General features: G+C 42.5%; 1 protein-coding gene and 1 long non-coding RNA gene across 6 annotated transcripts in view; one reads left to right on the plus strand and one right to left on the minus strand.

Moving 5' to 3' along the window:
- Positions 1-1,872: 1,872 nt before the first annotated feature.
- Positions 1,873-12,688, plus strand: LOC136793101 (uncharacterized). Of its 2 annotated transcripts, none has more exons than XR_010837908.1 (7): positions 1,873-2,053; positions 5,644-5,819; positions 5,917-5,979; positions 9,497-9,585; positions 9,991-10,153; positions 11,640-11,764; positions 12,516-12,688. It is a non-coding gene; the product is annotated as an uncharacterized lncRNA (long non-coding RNA). The 2 variants fall into 2 exon arrangements; XR_010837909.1 differs by having other exon boundaries at positions 11,666-11,764.
- ADAMTS18 (ADAM metallopeptidase with thrombospondin type 1 motif 18) overlaps positions 5,532-13,792 on the minus strand; it is a 156,619-nt gene continuing 148,358 nt past the window's right edge. For all 4 annotated transcript variants that reach the window (XM_067020108.1, XM_059043720.2, XM_059043719.2 and 1 more), the window contains 2 exons: positions 11,628-11,775; positions 5,532-5,974 (listed from right to left, as the gene is read on the minus strand). In XM_067020108.1, the coding sequence (XP_066876209.1) occupies positions 5,859-5,974; positions 11,628-11,775 (264 nt within the window). In that variant the 3' untranslated portion in view covers positions 5,532-5,858. The remainder of the gene's footprint in view (positions 5,975-11,627; positions 11,776-13,792) is intronic.

Raw genomic sequence — 13,792 nt, forward strand, 5'->3', positions numbered from 1 at the left:
CAAAGAAACCTGAATGCCTTTTAAAAAAATTAATTAGTTAATTTATGGCTGCATTGGGTCTTCATTGCTGCACGCAGGCTTTCTCTAGTTGCGGCGAGCGGGGGCTACTCTTCATTGTGGTGCGTGGGCTTCTCACTGCGGGTGGCTTCTCTTGTTGCAGAGCACGGGCTCTAGGCGTGCAGGCTTCAGTAGTTGTGGCTCGCGGGCTCCAGAGCGCAGGCTCAGTGGTTGTGGCGCACAGGCTTAGTTGCTCTGCACTGTGAGGGATCTTCCCGGACCAGGGCTCGAACCCGTGTCCCCTGCATTGACAGGCAGATTCTTAACCACTGCGCCACCAGGGAAGTCCAACCTGAATGCCTTTTAAAATGTAAATGCCCAGATCTTACCCCCAGGTTACTTAATTAAATTTCTGGAATGAGGCCTGGGAAGTTCTATGTAAAATATCCTTAGGTGATGGTAATGTAGCTCATGATTTAGAAATTATTGTCCTGAGACTTATTCTAGATACAACTTGGCTTTCAAAGGGGATGGGGCAGGGGAGAGAAGACCCTCCTTCCAAGAAATGGGAGATACTATGCCCCTTGGTATATGAAATGGAAATCTGCAAGAATGGTAGACTACCTAGACCTTCTGCCAAGTGGGGGGGCTGCCCCATCCTTCCTGTGTTCCGGCCACATGAAAGAAGAGAGAGGAGAAGTCAGAGAGAGAAACAGGTCTGGGCCTTGTCTCTGGCAGGAACAGCTCCCGGCCCTGGTTCACCTTGAAAGGCCATTTTCTCCAGGGCTCTGATTGTTAACACAGAGAAAGGGCTACTCTTTGTACTGCACACCAGGTTTAGTTGAGTCTGTTAGCCATGGGGATGGAGGATTCAGGCGTACCGAGGGTTCATTTAGAGGAGTGCTTTCCAACGTGGCGTATGGACGTTCTGGTGCAACGCCAGGTAATGTCCTAACCTGTATGAGGCAGAGGCAGCCGAAATCAGGATGCCAAGGCGATGGAAGGAAGAAGACAAGAGGGGAATAAGGAACCTCGGGGGTTGGGGAGAAATGGCCTATAGGATTTCCTTTTCCTAGACCTTGGTGCCTCTTTCTCATCCCAGTTAGCATGCTGGGAACGATCCATGAACATCCTTTGTCCGTTTTACCGACCAACAATTGTATAAATTACTGTTTGTTATTGAATGACCTGGTTATGAACTCAGCTGTGTCCCTTATGAAACAGAGTTTAGGAAAACACTTAGAAATGCTTTGCAAGTATCGCTTCATAGTGTTCAAAGAGGATGCTGGGTTGTGTGCAAGGGGAAGGGAGTTTGCCATTGTTTTGCAGAAACTAACAAATAACTGGATACATTTAGAAAAATACATTCTGGATATTTCTCCTAATGTCTTCTTTGTGCACAAAGATTTGTTGAACAAAAGTCAAGTATGGTTCTCAATGTCTAATTCTATCAGCATAGGCACAGTTAAATGGAAATAGTTTGCCTTTTCTATGTACAAATATGAGTTGGGATTCAAGACCAAAATAATCTTATTGACAGAGAACTTTACCTTAAGCTTAATGATGCTAAATTGAATATTCCTGAGGAACCAGGAACAGTCACTTATTCTCAGTGAGAAATTTTTCTTAGATATGAATTCTGTGAGCCAGTTATAGTGACTACATTTTATTTTTAATTAAAATAAATTTAAATGTTAATACTATTCAGTGGGCTTTTATTTGTCTTCATTTATGGGAAATAATATAAATTTTCTATTTACAGGAGTTATAAAAAGTTTACTTTTTAAACAGTATTTTCTTTAGATCACATCACTTTTAATTAAATAGATAAATTTAAATAACACATTTAGTAGAGGTGTTTTGTGCTTACAGGGAAACTCAAGATTATAGTAAATGAATGACAGCAGTTCAAGAATCACTTCCTCCTGTGGTATCTTCCGGAGGACGAAGGTAAAAATCACCCAGATACAGGGGTGACTGATGAGGTGTTCAGAGCCTCAGCATCAGAGGCGACCACAGAGGAGTTGAGGACTTAAGATCTTATGGGAAAGATAAGGTAAGGCAGACGATACATGGAATCTGCATACAAATTTTTAGTTTCCCAAATAAACCCATATAGGACATAAGTAAGTGGCCTTTTCTATCAATATATCACATTTTGCAGTAATGGGTTCTATGCAGTTAATTCCATAAACTATCTCTTGCTTGATGCATACTGCTGTGACAGCATCCTTCCCCACAGTTGGCATATAGAATCCATGCCAAGAGCGCTGTTCCTCACTTTCTCTCCATCCTAGTGGACTCGGCATTGCAGGCTCCTGACACTGAGGTCCTGTTGCCCAGGAAACACTACCATCCTAGAGGGAAACAGTTACTAAAGAATGAAGACTTATGCATCAAGTCTTTAGGTATCTTTTTCAGGCTGCTCTGCACGGCACGTGGGATCTTAGTTCCCCGACCAGGGTTTGAACCTGCGCCCCCTGCAGTAGAAGCGCGGAGTCTTAACCACTGGAACCGCCAGGGAAGTCCCAACAAGTCTTTAAGCAGCCTTTATTGAAAAGACAGGCTAAGTGGGAATGTATTGCCTCCCATCTCCAATTCCCCACCTTAAGCCATCCCAGCTCTCCCCATAATTCATTGTTAAATCATTTACTGTCAAACCCTCTTCACGTGTGTCTCAGGGGCCTTAACAGAATTCTAAGGCCTAGATGGACTTCTCTTTTTCTTTCTCTCTCTCTCTTTTTTTTTTTTTTTTTTTTTTTTTTGCGGTACGCGGGCCTCTCACTGTCGTGGCCTCTCCCGCTGCGGAGCACAGGCTCCGGATGCGCAGGCTCAGCGGCCATGGCTCACGGGCCCAGCTGCTCCGCGGCACGTGGGATCCTCCCGCACCGGGGCACGAACCCGTGCCCCCTGCATCGGCGGGCGGATTCTCAACCACTGCGCCACCAGGGAAGCCCTGTCTCTCTCTTTTTAAAAATCCTTCCCGGGGTGATGCAGCACAGTGACAAAATAATAACCTTTTAAGTCTGACAGACCTGGATTTGAGTCCTCACCCATCACTCAATGACCATGTGCCCTTGGACCAAACATGTGATCTCTGTGAATCTCAGAATCCCCATCTGCAAAGGGAAGATAGTAGTATCTTCCTAACTAGGCTGTTGTGAAGATTAAATAAGATAACATATGGTTGCTTTTATTAATATAATATTTTATTAACAAAAAGTAGTAGAAAGGTAACTTATCTGCCATCTATTCCATTTTTCATTGTTAACCATAATTTTTGTTATGTCTGCCAAATAGCAATAATTCACTGAAAAATCCTCTTAAATATATTTTTAAAATAGCATGCATAAGTATTATACATATATATGTATATATGTATATGTGTGTGTGTGTGTGTGTGTGTATATATATATATATATATATATATCACACATGTAGGAAAAAATACTGTTTATTCAGGTCATTTGGACTTACTTTTCCCAGATAGTTTTATTTTTCTCTGGTCTGAACATTCAAAATTTCAAAAACCTGAGAGCAATTTGCTTTTTAATTTATTACTTAGTTTTTTTTTCTTTCCCCGCTCCTTTCCCTTCCCTCTCTTTCTTTCTGCAAAAAGATTTTCAAGTAGAAAAAAAAAAAGAGATGCAACTACATTTATGGTTTATCTAACTTGGATGATTTCCATAAATAAATGATTACATGACTATTAAGAGTAGCAAAAAATAATTCAGTATCTCCATAAGATGGTAAATGTCATGTATTTCATCCCAGCATTTGATGGTTTGTAATTTTCTCATACACAAACAAGAAAAATGATTAATATCTTACCCCCAACCTTTTCTCAACTTTTTGAGAAATTACTCTGAGATTCTTAATCAACATTTATACACTTATATCACCTTGGTAATCGCTGGCTTCTCACTAATTTATTCAAGAACTTAACAAGTTTCAAAGACAAAGAAACAGAACACTTTATTATAAAACTTATAAAATAATTAAATATTACACATATATTTTGACTTTTCTCTATAACCCATGTTTATTTATTCAACATTTTTCCTCAGAATTAATATCACTTAGCGAAGCAAGTGAGAACACATAAGAATAGGCTATTAATAAATTAATTTTCCATAAAATAATAAAATGATAGTTATATAAAGAAACAACTTGCAGTTTTTCAGAGGGCAAGGGGGTGGTGATGTGGCACTATATATATATTTTTTTTTATGATAAAATGGCCATTATTCTCGGCCAAGCCAAGGAGATTGAGAGAATATTCTAATCATTATTTCTCTGAGATCTGAGAATGCATGATTCTAATTAGAATGGAACAAAGGATGCTCTAAATTTAACAAACCACTGTCTAGTTGGTTGTGCTGAGCTGGCAAATCCCTGTTTGAATTGAGGCTTTTTAAAGCAGTAAAATTGGGTTACATTCATCAAAGACATTGAGGAATAGAGTAGAATTATATAAATATGCCCTTAATAACCACATCTCAAAAATTACAGAAGGACACAGTCTTGTAAGTTACTTTGGTTTTGGCAAAACAGTGTGGTATTTTTCCAGTTGAGCATAATTTTAAGCTCATTAGTGCGTACCAACAGCTGGCTTCTGAACACTGAAAATATGATCTGAAAGATTATAAAACACTCTTATTCGTTGAAGGGTCTTGGCATATTATGATTTATTAATATTCACATAGCAAGAAGACAGATGGATTTTTTCTATTGCTACTGTGACTTTTTTCTTGTTAACTAAATCCTAGGGCAAATTTAAACATGTCAGTTGGTAGGAAAAAAACCACAAGCGGCCTTTAATTTCCCAAGCATCTCTCATAACGTGTAGGGAGCATTATAAACGATGTTTTCCTCTCCTTCAAAACAGGGCTGTTCTGCTGTTTAGCTCCTCTTAGGTTTTTACCAGAAATGAACATCTCACCAATTGCGATTCCCAAAGAGCAGACTTGAGGCTCCTGAGTACTTGTTTCACTAGCACCAAAAATTATGAGGTTGATAGAGTGTGTAGGGCAACAGTGTTTTGCTTTTTTTTTTTTTTTTTTCTTTTTTTTCAGAGTGTGAATTTCAATTAAGTGGCGATCTTAACTAGTTCATGTTGCCCTGTTTTCAGAATATTCCTTTTCAAGTTGTGAATTTTAGTCTTGGAGACTCTCTATAAGTAGAATATACTTTAGACAAAATAATAAAAAAACAACAGCAACACCACACACACACACACACACACACACACACACACAGAGCAAATAAACAGGACGTGAAGCTTGCTAGTCCAGCAGCAAGCTCAATCACGAGCACCATTTGGCGTTTGTATAACTTCTGGTTTGGCGTGTCCGCAGTTCCGTCAAACTGTGAGCTCCAAGGAAGTTACGCAATGTGTTCCGTCCCCATTTGACTGCTCCAAGTCTCAGTCTTTGACTCGAAGTCTTAAAGGGCCTTTGCAAAACGGACGTCTTGGTCATGTTTATCCTCTGAGGTTCACGGGGGGGGGGGGTGGGGTGGGGGTGGGGGTGGGGTGGGGGTGTCTGTCCCGAAATTAACAAGAATCTCACTTTGTCACAATTCTTCTTGTGTGTAACAGTGCAAATCAAAGCTGTTCTATTTTTGTTTTATGACTTTGTAAATCAGATTTGTCATCGCTTCCCATTTTCAAGTGCTTCTGAGTACCATGTGCATCGGGGAACCGAAAAAGGAGCCTGTCTGTACTTGGGAGCGGGCCCCTCCAACGCTGCGGTCAGCCCACACGTGGTTTGCAGCGTTCAGCTGTTGATGGAAATGTGGCTGGTCTCTCTGGAGGTTGGGAGGTAAGACCCTGGCCCTTCCGGGCTGGAAGGGTGTCAAGATCAGCTCTTCCTTGTGCATGACTTGCAGCACTGTTTGCCATAAAATTTGTGGTTGCAGACACCATGCTGAGGCACAAGATGACACCAGCCGAAGAAATCTACACAGGATGGATCCTCTAAGGTGAGAGAACACATTCAGCACGTTAGGATAGGTTCTTAGCCTTTTTCTTAAGGTCAGGGCCTAGAGAACAAAGACTTGGGGTCGACTTGCCTTGTGCCCCTGAGTGGTTCTTACATTATACGTTAGGACTTTGGCGGGAGGGTGGGGAAAGCAGGATTAAGACACCTAAAGGGACTGTAACCATTAACAAAATGTAAACAGGTGGGGGGAAAGTGGGTGTTTGAAAAAAGTCATATCCAGCCTGAGATTAATGTCAGATCCTCCCAAATAACCCGGGCACGACCATTTTGCCTCCAAGGGACGTACCCTAGAACGGCGCACTGAGGGTGTTGTTAAACCACTAGTTCTGCTTCCGAAGGTCTGGGGTGAAGACTGAGATTTTTTTAATTTCTAACAAGCACCCCAGGATTGCTGCTGCTAATCCAGGCATGTTACTTTGGGGAGTGATGAACCTAATATATTGGGAGTCAGGAAACCTGGATTTAAGGCCCAGCTGCGACATTCTGTGTGTGTCTAAAGAAAATCTCATGGCCAGTTTGCAAATAAGTGAATCTAAGTCAGCACCAATCTTTTCAAACTTCTTTAGTTCGTTAAGATAACAGATGTGATTATCTATTGGAAGCAGAACATCAGGCATCAAAGGGTTTTACCCAAAAGGGCCTCAGGAGATACAGAAAGCACGTGCAGTTGTATGTAAATTTTTCTTTATGTAAACACAAATGCACAGTTTAGGGGTTAGGGTTCGGTCATTCTACTGGATTCTCAAGGATTTTTGACTGCAGAGATATTTAGGGTCTATCCTATACTCTCCTTCATAGCTGGAATTTTTTTCTCCATGAAAGCCTGAAGTCACCCTCAACTCACCCCAAACCACACTCCGCCCACAGGCACCCAATCGTGTCCCTTCGGAATTCACCCTTCCGTGGCTCCCGTGTGCCTTTAGACATGTCATGAAAGGTTGCTGCTCTTCTGTTTCTCCTGCTGCTCCCAATTCGTATCCCGTCTTCCTGCGATTCAGAACTGCCTACAGTTCCTTCTTTCCTCCCTTAAGACTTGGTTCCTCTGCCTCAAACTCCCTTTTACACCCGCACTTCACCCCTGTCGCATAGTAGCTCCAGTGATCCTTTCAAAACAGAAATCCATTCAGGTCATGTCTCTGCCCCTAACTCTGCCACTGGATCCCACCCACCCAGAGTGAAAGGTATGTATGGTCCTTACAGGGACTGACGAGGCCCGAGGATCTGGTTCCCCTAAGACACCTGAGACACTTCCCCTTCATTTCCCTTCAGTCTTTGCTGAGAGATCACCGATCCGTAAGGCCTTCTCTGACCACCCTATAAAAATAGCAAGCCCCTTGGCCTCCCAGGAAGGACTCCCTATCCCCTCCCTTGCTTTATTTTTCTACACTGGATTTACTGGCATTCATCATATTCTGTTTACTAACTACCTGGGTCCTCTCTAGAGTGCAAGATCCTCGAGCAGAGACTTTATCTACGTATTTTCACTGCTTTGCTCCCAACATCTAGTGTCTTCTGAGTAGCTACTCAGAAAGTATTTGTTGAAAAAATAAATCTGCCGTATCTCTCATGGCTGAAACAACCAACTGAAACTATACGAAGTGTCAACTTGGGTGTAAAGATGAAATGGAGTTGTTATTTTCTTTCCAATAAGTCCTGGATATATTTTGGAGGTAGAGTCTAAAGGATTTACTGAAAGGTTGGTAAAGGGTATGAGAGAAAAAGAAGAATCAAGGATTTTGACCTGAGCATCTAGGAGAATGGGATCATGTTTACTGAAATGGGGACCTCTACAGGAGTGGAGGTAGGGCACCTGGAGAATGGTTTAGGATGCACTGTCAGAGATAGAAGCTAGACATGAGATGAAGACTTTGCCTATGTATCTATTTATACATCTTCAAGTTCAATTATTATTATTATTTTTTTTTTTCGCGGTATGCGGGCCTCTCACTGTCGTGGCCTCTCCCGTTGCGGAGCACAGGCTCCACACGCGCAGGCTCAGCGGCCATGGCTCACGGGCCCACCCGCTCCACGGCATGTGGGATCTTCCCGGACCGGGGCACGAACCCGTGTCCCCTGCATCGGCAGGCGGACTCTCAACCACTGTGCCACCAGGGAAGCCCCTCAATTATTTTTTAATATATACTTGTACAGTGTCTTATACCCCATTAGCACGTACCTCAATCAATCAGAATGTATGTCTGGATCAGTTTCTATTTAGATCGTAGAGATTATCTTCTTGATGCAGTAGAAATACTGGAGGATAAAAACAGACCACTAGGGGCTTCCCTGGTGGCGCAGTGGTTGAGAAGCTGCCTGCTAATGCAGGGGACACGGGTTCGAGTCCTGGTCTGGGAAGATCCCACATGCTGCGGAGCAACTAGGCCCGTGGGCCACAACTACTGAGCCTGTGCTCTGCAACAAGAGAGGCCGCGATAGTGAGAGGCCAGCGCACCGCGATGAAGAGTGGCCCCCGCTTGCCACAACTAGAGAAAGCCCTAGCGCAGAAACGAAGACCCAACACAGCCCAAAATACATAAATTAATTTAAAAAAAAAACAGACCACTAAAAGCATGGTCCTAACTGCACTGTTTATCCTCACTTACCCCTCTCGAGATAAGAATGGAATTTTGACAGGTATCTGCAGCTTGTGCTATAAGCTAAACGTAAGTCCCAAAGCAGACGTGAGGGGTCTCACTATGCAATCAGTGTAAGTGCTGCATTGGGTTATAGTTATCATGATCATTACTAGTAGCTCGTTATTCGAGCCTCTATTATGAGTCAGGTATTTTATTTACACTATTAAGGACGACCCTAGAGTGAGTGTCACATCTTACATGCAACCAAGTGACAAATATTTTTGGCTTCATCTTCAAAATACACTCAGCATCCAGCCACTCCCACTCCTGCGACTGCCCCAGTGGAAACTCACCCCCTCGCTGGGCTGTTGGAGCTGCCTTCTGCAAAGAGCAGACAAGTCCTCGTTCTGTTCTAGGTCCCCTGCCCTCTTCTCAGTACAAGTGCCAGTGATCCTCCGAGTCAGATCCTCCCGCACCCCTGCTCTAAATTCTGTTGCCTTCCGTCTCACTCAGTTTTATCTGAGGTCCTTATAATAACCTACAGGGCCTCCAGGACCACTTTTAGCTCATGGCTTAACCCCCCTTCAGTGTATTCATCCTACTCCAGGTGTCTTGCTGTCCTGCCTTGATCAGATTTACATATTCCTGCCTCAGGGCCTTTGCATTTGCTGTGCCCTCTGCCAGGAACACTCTCCTTCTAGATGCAAACATAGCTCACCCTCCTTTAGGTCATCTTTAGGTCTCTGTTTAAATATTGTATCATCTAAGTGGCCTTGCCTGACTATTCTATCTAAACTGGTTTTCTCACCACCTCTTCAACCCCAATTATTCTCTTGTCATACACCCTTCTTCAGTTTTATTCTCTGCTACTTCGTCATATAACATTGTACGTTAATTGGTTGGTTTGTTGTCTGTTTCCAGGTATGAAGGTGAAACTGCCCACTTTGTTCCCTGCTCTATCTACAATCAGACATCAGAACAGTTCCTGGCTCCCAGTAAGCACTAAATAGGTAAGTATTAAGAACCGAATTACCTTATTTAACTAGCATGCCTCTTGACTCTCCCCACCTCACAGTCCTGCCCAGGAAATACGTACTCTCGAGTATTTTCAGGATTGGCCTTTGGCCTTTCTGAAAGTACTGAGGGGGCATACCCTTTACTTGTGGCCTTTCCAGATTGAGCCTTTGTATGTGGGGGTTTGTCTGTGGCCAACTGACTGAAGGGTGAAAGTGAAAAATCACCGATGGTGAGGAAAGGAGTCGTCAGTCTGGGAGTATATGACCACTTGCTTCTTCCCCTATAAGCTTTCTGCTGAGAAAGGCCGCAGGTTTGTAGAATTCTGGCATTGCCTTAGAGGTGATCTGGCTCTGAACAACTGCTATATTATTGGTTTTCTTACCTTGTGCAAACCTCAGATAAGAAAGAAAGAGCAGAGGAGAGAAAATGGACGCCTGGAGCTAAGGCTATAAGGAGGAGATAAACAACAACATCAATTTAGAGATGGGAAGTGGTATGGACACTGAAGAGGAAGTGAGAAACAGGCCTGAACCTGATTCCCCACAAATTGGAAAACCTGGGGTAAGAGATTGGACCGTTTTCAAAAAGCTGGGATTGGAGAAAGAGAAAACTCGGCAGGTACACGATGGAAAATGATTCTTGGGCACAAGGAAATCTGATTAGGCTGAAGAAATATTTCCTGGTGTTTGTCAGATGACTTTAAAATAAGATGGACTAGTGAAGAACAATACGGCTCACTCAGACAAGTGAATTTCCCATTTTTCCATCAGCACTCACTGTACTTCATTTGACCTAACTTGAATCAAAAAAAAAAAAAAACCATTCAAGGTGTAGTGCTAGGATAATGCATATTCAATGCAACTAATTTATCTGTCGCCTCAATTAAAATGTAAGCTCCTCCAGGGCAATTCTTGTTCACTCTCGCTTTCCCGTGGCTCAGTATCATCTCTGGCACATGGTGGTTACTTTGTTCAACTTCTTTTTTCTTTCTTTTTTTAAATGTAAGTTTTATTTGATATTGCAGTAGAGTTGATTTACTATGTTGTGTTAGTTTCAGGTGTACAGCAAAGTGATTCAGTTATACATATATCTAGTCTTTTTCAGACTCTTTTCCCATAGAGGATATTACAGAGTATTGAGTAGAGGTCCCTGTGCTCTACAGTAGGTCCTTGTTGGTTATCTATTTCACATATAGTCGTGTGTATATGTTAATCCCAAGCTCCTAATTTATCCCTCCCTCCCCACGTTTCCCCTTTGGTAACCGTAAGTTTGTTTTCGAAGTCTGTGAGACTGTTTCTGTTTTGTCAATAAGTTCATTTGTATCTTTTTTTTTTTTTTTTTTAGATTCCACATATAAGTGATATCATATGATACTTCTCTTCCTCTGTCTGACTGACTACTTACTATGATGAGCTCTGGGTCCATCCAGATTGCTACAAATGGGCATTATTTCATTCTTTTTTATGGCTCTGGCACAGGTGGTTACTTTTTTCAATGTAAATTTAGTTTAAGGAAAGGGCCTTGCAGCATTACCATTTCATCCTTTCAGAGTAAAAATGAATGGCTAAAAAGCCATTCATTGTAGAATAAAATGTTCCTTGCATACCCATGCCAACAAGATCATTTTGAGCAGGAACTTTCCTGGATTTGTGTCTTGTACACCCCTCAGGAGTGCTCTTCACATAGACTTTGATGTGAATGGCACCCCCTAGAGCTGTGCAGTGCATAAGCTGCACAGTGAAATATGGTAGGCTTTTTTTTTTTTTTTTTTTTTTTTTGTGGTACGCGGGCCTCTCACTGTTGTGGCCTCTCCCATTGCGGAGCGCAGGCTCCGGACGCACAGGGTCAGCGGCCATGGCTCACGGGCCCAGCCGCTCCGCGGCACGTGGGATCTTCCCAGACCGGGGCACGAACCCGTGTCTCCTGCATCAGCAGGCGGATTCTCAACCACTGCGCCACCAGGGAAGCCCTATGGTAGGCTTTTGAAAAATATTCCAAAGAGCAGTGAAACTGACTGGCACGTGGGGTCCTTTACCTCTCTTTTCAGGAGCTGGACAGAAGTTTGTATTGCAGGCTCGGAGCACTGGAGGTTTCTGGCGGAGGAGACAACTTGAGGAAGGCCGGCCCTGCTGGACGCAGTGCACTGATCGGGTCTGGACCCCTCCTCCACAGGTCACCGTGCACTGCAGAAAAGGGCAAAGAGGAAGGAGTCAGGAGCAATCGGGATGGTGTCCTGTCTGATGTCAGTGACATCAAATAAAAGGAACCCCCATGCTTCATGTCCTTGCCAAGATGCCTGGTCCATAAAATAGGGATTGTCCACAGCCAGGCATAACGTGCTCCTGGTCCACGGAGTCTCTTCTAACACGTGGGAGCCATGTGAGCTGATTGGAAGGCTCTTAAGCAAATGCTATGTATCTCCCCCAAGAGTCTGTGTCTCCCAGTTGAGTGACTCATAAAGAAGAGAGCTTCCAGAAATACAGAAGCTGCTGTAAGAACGCAGAAACAAAGAGAGACACATCTAGGCAATTCATCACAGTATTTAAAAATTCCAGGCAATCTCTGCAGAAACGATAGTGGAGGGGATAGTTCAAAACTTGGACGGCAAAAGAAATAACTCTCCGAGACAGCTTTGGAATTGTGCCCTCTGTGCCCTGCCGAATTCTGAGTTAGCATAGTGGCTATGGTGCTTCCTAGAAGTCAATTATTTCACTGTTCAACTAAAGTTAAAAAGAAAAAAAAGACTAATAAGGACTGTCAAGTTATTTTTTTCCAGGCACACATATAAAGATATGTGTGCCTGGAAAACAAGAAAATATTATCAGGGGAAAAGATAGCCCTTTAAATAGATTTTTATATGTATTTTGCTTTTAAAAAATTCACTACATTATCCTTATTATTTTTCTTTTTTTATTGTGGACAGGTGAGGACTTCATCTTGGACAAGCATCACTATATGGATTGGCATTTGAGAGGAAAAAATACATTGAGGTAAAAAAGAGTATGAGTTTTGGAATTAGCCCCAAATTCAAATATAGCTGTATTTTTATTATCAAATCATTTAAACCAGAAGTTGGCAAACTTTTTTTGTAAAGCTCAAGACAGTAAATATTTTTATTTGATTTATAATATTATATTAGTCTCAGGTGTACAACAGAGTGATTCAAAATTTTTATAGATTATATTCCATTTATAGTTATTATAAAATATTGGTTATATCCCCTGTGCTGTAAAATATGTCATTGTAGCTTATTTATTATATATACAGTAGCTTGTACCTTTTAATGCCCCTCTCACTCTGTTACTGGTTTGTTCTCTATATTTTTTACATTCCACATATAAGTGATAACAAACAGTATTTGTCCTTCTCTATCTGACTTATTTCACTAAGCATAATACCTTCCTGGTCCATTGATGTTGCTGCAAATGGCATTATTTCCTTCTTTTTTATGGCTGAGTAGTAGTCCATTATATACATGTACCACATCTTCTTTATCCACTCATCTGTTGATAGGTACTTAGTTTGCTTTCATATCTTGGTTATTGTAAGTAATGCTGTTATGAAAATTAGGGTGCATGTATCTTTTTGAATTAGTGTTTTCATTTTCTTTGGATACATACCCAGGAGTTGAACTGTTGGGTCATATGGTAGTTCTATTTTTAGTTTTTTGAGGAATGTCCATACTGTTTTTCACAGTGTCTGCACCAATTTACGTTACCACCAACAGTGTATAGGGGTTCCCTTTTCTCCACATCCTCGCCAATATTTGTTATTTGTATTCTTTTTTTTTTTTTGCGGTACACGGGCGTCTCACTGTTGTGGCCTCTCCTGTTGCGGAGCACAGGGTCCGGACACGCAGGCTCAGCGGCCATGGCTCACGGGCCCAGCTGCTCCGCGGCATGTGGGATCTTCCCGGACCGGGGCACGAACCCGTGTCCCCTGCATCGGCAGGCGGACTCTCAACCACTGCGCCGCCAGGGAAGCCCTATTTGTGTTCTTTTTGATGATAGCCCTACTAAGAGGTGTGAGGTAACATCTCACTGTGTTTTTTTAAAAAATGTAACTTTATTTATTTTCGGCTGCATTGGGTCTTTGTTGCTGTGTGTGACCGTGCTTTCTCTAGTTGCGGGGCGAGCGGGGGCTACTCTTCAGTGTGGGCTTCTCATCGCGTTGGCTTCTCTTGTCGTGGAGCACGGGCTC

This window comes from Kogia breviceps, chromosome 18, assembly GCF_026419965.1.
Source record: "Kogia breviceps isolate mKogBre1 chromosome 18, mKogBre1 haplotype 1, whole genome shotgun sequence".
Lineage (NCBI taxonomy): Eukaryota > Metazoa > Chordata > Mammalia > Artiodactyla > Physeteridae > Kogia > Kogia breviceps.